The 8,148-nt window shown below is 39.0% G+C and overlaps 1 protein-coding gene across 1 annotated transcript; it reads left to right on the forward strand.

Moving 5' to 3' along the window:
- Window positions 1–830: 830 nt before the first annotated feature.
- LOC127654330 (uncharacterized) lies at window positions 831–6,527 on the forward strand. The gene is made up of 9 exons (XM_052141459.1): window positions 831–980; window positions 2,982–3,161; window positions 3,328–3,365; window positions 3,482–3,536; window positions 3,644–3,746; window positions 3,847–3,937; window positions 4,569–4,635; window positions 4,897–4,963; window positions 5,344–6,527. Exons 1-9 carry the CDS (start codon window positions 831–833, stop codon window positions 5,403–5,405), a joined length of 813 nt encoding a protein of 270 aa, XP_051997419.1. The 3' UTR covers window positions 5,406–6,527.
- The last annotated feature ends 1,621 nt before the right edge of the window (window positions 6,528–8,148 follow it).

Genomic DNA, 8,148 nt, shown 5'->3' on the forward strand with positions numbered 1-8,148 from the left:
TATTATTATTATTAAGAAAGGGGTGATAAATAAATACTAATACAACATAGAAAAATAGACATTTATTCATTGTATTATCTTATATATTTCGTATATGTTGAAATTTGTCACCGGGCGACGCATCCTGAAAACTGCACCGTTAGAATGATTTCACTCATTAAAATGTAAATGAGTGCAAATGCCAACATCATCATATGTGTCGAAAGGCTTGAAGCCTGTCATGCAAAACATGAACTCATTGATGTCATTTAATGTGTCTGCTTTTTTATTCCATCAGTTACTCCTGGATGGAGGCTACTGTAAATATTTAGTTAATATATAGGGTTATGTCCTACCTAAATTTAATGGTGCAATGCTCAAATATTTAGTAGTGCTTAAATTGTGACTTAGTGCCCATTTACGCCACAACTAGGCTAAGTTGTAACGTATGTGTAGCTCGTGCAACCGGCCCCTGGGCTGTAATTATCTCTAACACCTGTTCTCTCATTATGGCTGAGGGAGACCTGAAAAGGCACACCAGAGTGTCAGAGTAGGGAGAGAGACCAGAACCACTACCTGAAGCTGTTTGTGTGTTTGGGAGACAGGCAGCTCGCCTCAATACCAGCCTAATGTCTCTTTCGGAGCTCGCAAGATGGATGAGATATCGATTGCTGCTTTGGAAAGTGCCTTGGTGATGTTGGATGCCGAGGACTCGACTGGGCTAGCATCTTCAGGTGTGTCAGCCCAGTCTGAGGCTGACGCGAAGCTGACCGCCATGCTTGCCCAGGCCACTGCGAGTGTCGGGCTGGAGTGGAACCTTCCACCGGCCCCTGAGCACTCACGGCTTGACGATGGGTTCCTGGGTTCGGGGCGCCACTCACGGCCACAGTGATGAAGGTCATGGCGACGAAGGTCACGGTGTGGGCATTCGGGCAGACGATGTCCACTCTTGTGGTCCAGGAACGCCACCTATGGCACCCATCTCGAGGTCTGCCTTTTCGGTAACACTGTAGAGGACTTCACTCAGCAGTTCTCGGCGATGAAGAAACAGACTCAGCGCGGCACAAAAGTGCGTACCTCATCGCTGTGTTTGTAGAGCTCCTCCCCTTCGAGGCAGGACCTACTGCCGCATCTCTTTCATGTGCTGCTGTGAGCCCACGTGACGTATTTGCCACATGTTAACCTCCAATTCGGGCAAGATGTGGTCTCCTCAGGGTTTTTTCCCCCTGAAAGAATAGGAAAGGAAAAGAACACCTTCCCTGATGCATGTAATGAGCATTAAAAGGCCCCAGCCGAAAAAGTAGTCTGTGGAGAGAAGACATAGAAAGAAAAGGCCCCTCCCCCCCATTTATGTGGAGAAATATACAATGTTTTTTGGGGTGTTGGGGTAGGCTACGTGCAGTCCGAGTACATCTACTATTATGCACGCAGTGGCCTGCTTGCAAGTGCTTCGGCAGTCCACGTAACACACTTCAGCTGTTGTGGCATTTTGTATAGGGACTCCTAGTGTCACTACATCGACACAACGTCTAGTGTGTGACAGATATGGAACGTCTCAGTCACTGTCGTAACCTCTGTTCCCTGATGGAATGAGACATTGTGTCCCCCTTGCCACAATGCTGTACTACCCGCTGAAATGTCCAGGACCCTGTCTCGGATCCTCAGCACAAAACCTGAATGAGTGGTTGCGAGCCAGCACTTTTATATCCGTATGTCCGGGGGAGTGGCATGCAAATTCCACTCGCCAATTTTCATTCGTCTATTCTCAAAGATCTGAGGTGTTTGGGGCTCCCAAGAGCGACCCCTACTGTCACCACATCGACACAACGTCTCATTCCCTCACTCAGGGAACAGAGGTTACGACAGTAACCAAGACGTTTTAGTGTGACAAAATTACTTACTAACCTTTAATGTTTAAAGTTTTGTAAAAATGCAAATTTAAACAACTTTACAGCTCAAATAATACACAAGTTTTAACAGAAAGATTTATTAAATTATAAGCTTCACATTTCTGAGTTTAAACTCTCCAAAAATTGGCCCCCATTCACTTCCATTGTAGTCACCTTACCATTTTTGCTTTTTTTAAAGAGGAGGAACGAGTTGAAATAAATGTTTTGTGGTAATCAACATTATGCTACAAATGCTGTCGATTGAGCTTAACCTGGATTGAACCTAGAACATTCCTTTAAGCTCAGTTGACATCATTTGTGGCATAATGTTGATTACCACAAAAAATTATTTTGACTCGTCAATCCTTTTCTTTTAAAAAAAGCATAATTAAGGCAGAAAAAAGGTTTAATTAAGGCAGAACTGTAAATCTTGTAATTTTATAAAAGTACTAGCATTAATTCTTCAGTTAAAACATATGTATTATTTAAGCTGAAAAGTTTTTTAAATAGTCATTTTTACTGTTGTTTTAAGGTTTATGGCGTTACATCTCCATGGCAACTAAGTTGTATAATTTTATATAATGTCACACAGAAAAGGTTAGAGAGTGATTTTATCACACTAGAATCATGTTATCACGCATATTGTTTACTCCTTGTTGCTATACTTTTGAAACGGCAAGTATCTGAATGTTTACAGATTGGCCCCATTCACTTCCATTGTAAGTGCCTCAATGTAAACCAAGATTGGGCTTTTTTTATAGAAATAGAGGAACAAGTTTAAATAGTTTTTTTGTGGTAATCAACATTATGCCACAAATGCTGTTGATTGCTGCTTAACGTGTATTGAACCCGGAATATTCCTTAAAAAAATAAAATAAAATATATATATATATATATATAGCATGCATTGTATATATTTATTGCCTATATTATTTTTTTGCTTGTTTGTTGTTGTTTGTTGGAATCAGTGTCAAATTTCTTCATAATTGTGCACTGACAGATTTTCAGTAAATAAAAAAGTTTGCAGAGAAGCCCCAGGGACTTCACTCTGATCACATGACATCCGCTCAGAGTCTCAAGTAAAAGAAGACATCTAAGCGAAACTCTGAGCAGAGATCAACACACGCTCTGAAGATGACAGCATCTGTACGATACATCAGGAAACTGTTTGGTAAAAGCAGCTGCGCGTCTAACAACCTGCTGAACACCGAACACAAAACACAGAAGAGCACAAATGATCACAAAACCACCAAAAACAAACATGAAAGAAACGTAGAGAGTCCTAAACGGAACGTAAGCATTCAAAGTTTTCATTTTGCTTCTCATTGGCTAATTAAAATGAAATATTAATTTTTTTCTATGTTTTAATAATACAGAATTACGCCTATCTTTAATGTTTCTTTAGGATGAATTCTCAGAAGAACTGTTTGAATTAACAAAATGAAATGTCATATTTTAGGTACAGCAGACCCGAGACAATACAGAGCATTGCATATGGTAAAGAAGCGTAGTTATTGCATTTCTTATTGTTATTATGTCATTTTGTTCAACCTACAAGCAAATCTCTCTATCTCTTTTCACCTGCTCTTTCATACTTCTCTACCTGTTAACAGGAAAAGTGTCATTTTAAGAAGAAAAGAACATGAGACCTTTGGGTTTGACATCCAGGTAACCTCATTAACACTTCATCTCATTCTCTTTTCTCCATTCATTTGGGCATTACGCGCACGCATGAGGGATTATTATCAGATTAGATCTTTACTCTCTGTCTGTAGACAAGCAGTGATGAGAGAACGGTCAGCCCCGAGCAGGATTTGGGCTCATGTGCGTGTTGGGTAAAAGAGAACAGTCTCGCAGAGAGTTGTGGGTTAATGACAGGTGGGTTGTCGAGACGCCTTCCTTGCTCTTTAGAACCAATGTCAATGTCATTCCTCATAACTTCAAGCCTCTCTCTCTCTCTCTCTCACAAACGTCTTAGGTGATGCTATTGTCACAGTCAACAGTGAATACACCGCAGGATTCACTCATCAGAAAATCAAGGATCTGATTCAAAATTCCTCTTTCTTAAAGTAAGACTGATAGTCATCTGTAGTCATCATCGGCATATCTTTTTGGACAGATTCTGGACACAATATTAGTCAAAAGTTTGGACGCACCAATGCATTTATTTTTATTACAGTGTTCCTTTGCATAGATTACCGCTCTATAAACTCTTAACCAACTTCATAAGGTTCGTCCTGCTTTTTAACTAGTATTGAAGGAGTATGTCCATGTATGCTGGGCACTTGTTCTCTCTTTTTCTTCACAACCTGCTTGGTCCAGCTAGTCTTCAAATATATAAATATAATATATACCTAGGCACCTAGGCACAATGTACATTTGTCTACAATATAATAATAACAAGCATTAAATCTAAAGCCTTTAGATGAAAGATTTGTGAGACCACGAGAAGCATAAATTAAGTCGTGTGTCCAAACTTTGACTGGTTGTGTATGTTTGAACCCTTAGTAGTAAAGTAGTAAAAACTTGTTGATGCTGTCCAAAAAGCTGTCTGTTTAAAATAGTCCATATCTCATTGTTTGCCATCTTCATAGTAGCAGTTGTCTTAATAACCCCTAGTGGAGTTTAATATCAAGCTGTGTTGAATTCGCTGTTTGGTTCTTTGTCTGAACAGAATGTCTTCTCTTATGTTCACTGTAGGATGGAGATAATCGGGGGTGCTACAGTAAAACACAGACAGCTGTATGAGAAGCTGTATCTCCTGCAGGTGATTTTCTTAAATATCTTCTTACAGTAATAACACATTCTTGTGCCCTTTTATCTTCTCTTATAAAGCTTCATAATCCTTCTTGTCCCGATTCTGTTTTGAGCTGTTAGCTTTCATAAAGTAAAATGCAAATGTATTTCCTTACGGTAAATGTGTTGTTCTTAGGGAACTGCGTGAATTGTGAACGAAGCTTCAGTTTTCTCACGCTTAACAATTTTTTCTTTCTCTGTGTTTCCCCCACATTTTCACACCACTCAACAGCGACAGCTTACTGAGAAACACGAAGAGCTTCAGACACTCATCACACAGGAAGCGCGTCTGGGAGGAGGTGTGTGTTAATATGTGGTTGTGTGTGTGTGTGTGTGTGTGAGTGAGATAGTGAGATGAGGGCATAAACTCTGCATCGTTTCCCATTAAACCCATGGGCTACCCTCACGATGCCAACAACGGCATCAAAAGATGTTAAAGTGTGTGTGCTCATATGAAAAACTCTACTTTAACAGAAGGATGCTTTGCTGACAACTTTAAACCCTTTTCTCAAGTGAAGCTGTTTTAAAGCTGGCACGCACTGTTGAAATAAACCTATACTTTAATTTGATATCTAAAATGATTGCAGGTTACAAATCATTGTCATTTAATTCAAAGACCTTCTTATATTATACAGTATCGAAGCAAAGTGGATTAAAACAATCCTTCCTCTGCCTCCAGGTACCACGGAAAGCATCCAAGAAACCTTCATACGGGATCTCCTTATACCCTCTGCTGATTGATTGATTGATTGATTGATTGATAAGGAGGCAGCTACAATAGCAGAACTGTCCTGTAAAGACTTCAAAATGGGACTTGTGTGAGTCCAGTAAGAAGAATCATGGCCCCCACAAGAGATCCGTTCATGACAGGAACCCAACCTTTCTTAAAACGCTGCCCTACAGTCCAACCAGCAGAGCATTACTTTTAAATAATCTTATCTACTAAGTCTGTTGACTGTATTTCTGTACTCAGTTTGTTGATTGGTTGAATAGTGAATGGAAATGTTGATGAATGATATGGAATAATTTAACTAGTTTAGTTTAGAGGTGAAGTGTGTAATTTCGGGGCCACTAGCATCACTATATGGACTTGGAAAAATGATAACTTTTCAAATAAGTTTCCCACACAGATAGGCTTTTCCCAAACTCATTCCATAGGTTGAGCCTAAGTTGGGATGGTTGGGATGCTCAAACTAACTGCAGAGCCACAACAGTGTTTGCACTTTTTAAGGGTGCAACCTAAAAATGGCTTACTAATAGCCATAGCAAATAGTCTTTGCAAGTTAAAGGAATGTTCCGGGATTAGTACAAGTTAAGGTGTGGCATAATGTTGAGTCATCCCTTGTTTAAGCAAATAGGAAAATAGTGGTTACAGTGCAGCACATACAATGGAAGTAACTGGGGTCAGTCCATAAACGTTAAAATACACACTGTTTTCAACGTCACAAGACATTAATTGATTTTAGTGTGATAAACTCACTCCCTAACCTTATCTGTGTAAACTCATTTCAAATATTACAACTTTGTTGTCATGATGAGGTAATTCCTGAAACCCTGTAAATGATTTTATCACACTAAAATCATGTAGTGCAGATATTTAATCACACTAAAGTATGTTTTAACACGTAGAATGTTTACATCTTGTGGCTAAACTTTTGAAACAGTGTGTACTTTGGTGTTTATGGGCTGGCCCCATTTAATTCTACTGTAAGTGCCTTAGTGAGACTTAGTGGGAATCATTTTCGGAGGTAAATTGCAATCAACATTATGTTACAAATGCTGTCGATTGTTCTTTACTTGTACTGAACGAGGAATATTCTTTTAAGCTGGGATGGAATATACATCGTTCATTTTAGTACCTGTTTATATTAGCTATACTGTATTTATGTATGTGTTTTAGTGGTATCTGTCATTAGGTATTATTTATTATTAGTATTTATTCATTTTTATTCTATGTCACATTAATAAAAGCTTTAAAAGAAACTATTAATGTGTTGAAGTTTTAGTAGTTTCGGTTTGACTGTTTTTTACAGTAACTTGATCTTGTGGTCTGTGGTTTGCATGAGTTGAGTTGCGCGCTGTTTTCTTCTGCTTATCATGTTGGCGTCCCAGATATCATCTCAGTCTGGTAAAAAAAAAAAAACAGATGTAGTTCTCATTTACCGCACAGATCTTAAATCTGGCAGGAAATGACACGTCATTAACAATACATTCTCACAGACAAAATTGTAGCAAGCTCGTCACTTTATTAGAATTGATTGACAAATGTCTTGTTGAACAGGTGCCTCATTCTGTTTGACCTCATTGAACCCCTGATATTACTGCACAGTCTTTAGCTTTAGTTTTATAACTTTTTCACACAATATATTGGATAACATCGTAAAACCCAACCTGATTGATTTAAACACATGTAAGAGCTTGAGTTAAGCTTACAGATTTGGATAAACTTGGGAATGTTGATCCGATTACATATTACTTGTGTAATGCTTTGAAGAGTGTGGTATTTTCTCATGACTTTAAACTGTAAATCGACTTATTCTGCATGTTCAAAGTACAGAGATTAAGCTTTCTAAATGGTGCCTTTTGTTTCTGCATCCCCAACACAAACACACACTGCTTTGGCATCCATTAAGAAAACAAAACAAAAAAAGTTACCTTAAGTCATCTCAATCACATGTTTTTAATGAAAAGCTCCTTTGAGATGGCCCTCATTAATAAGGTATTTTGACAGGTATATTCAAGGGGACCCAATTAGATTCATATCTTATTGGTTGTTTAAATATATCTGGGTGTGGCCATGGCCTCCCCCACCCTAATAAAATGGTTTATCAACCACAGAATTATTCACTTTCGCTCATATCTTTCAAGAAAACAAGGCTGAGTCCCATGACTTGGAGTATAAGTGATTGCATGATCAGCAAAATATACTGTTAAGAACCATATATAAAAGTGGGGAAACATCAGAACAGGCAAAAACTATGGACTTCTTCTGGCGCCCCAAAGAGATGTTAGAGAGTCTGGAGCAAACGGGAGGTTCCCTAGCTTCGAAAGTCCTTGGTGGCTTTGGAGACATCCTGAGTTTGGAGAACATCCTGGAAGCCACCGTGTCTGTCATGACGGGTGACAATGATACAGAGGATGAAATCTGATCCGGATGAAATTGCTGATGGAATCAGTGTAGAACAAGAAGATAACGAGGCTTCAAATATTGCAACTGCCACACCAGAGAGCGAAGACATGGGAAGAACAAACATCCACCAAGTGTCCGACTACGAATTAACCTACTGTGAAGGAGCTGAACACAACGTGGCATTAGAAGAACACCAAGATATCTCGCATTTCCAGAATTTAGAACAACTACTGACAGAGGAAAAAGTTGTGACCCTTGAGGACAACAATCCTGACCTAATAAAAGAAGGTGTCACTATAGAATTTGACCATCTGGGCCCATTATTAGAGGAACAAGAATATGTAATCTCTACCA

Source organism: Xyrauchen texanus, chromosome 13 (genome assembly GCF_025860055.1).
Source record: "Xyrauchen texanus isolate HMW12.3.18 chromosome 13, RBS_HiC_50CHRs, whole genome shotgun sequence".
Classification (NCBI taxonomy): Eukaryota; Metazoa; Chordata; class Actinopteri; order Cypriniformes; family Catostomidae; genus Xyrauchen; species Xyrauchen texanus.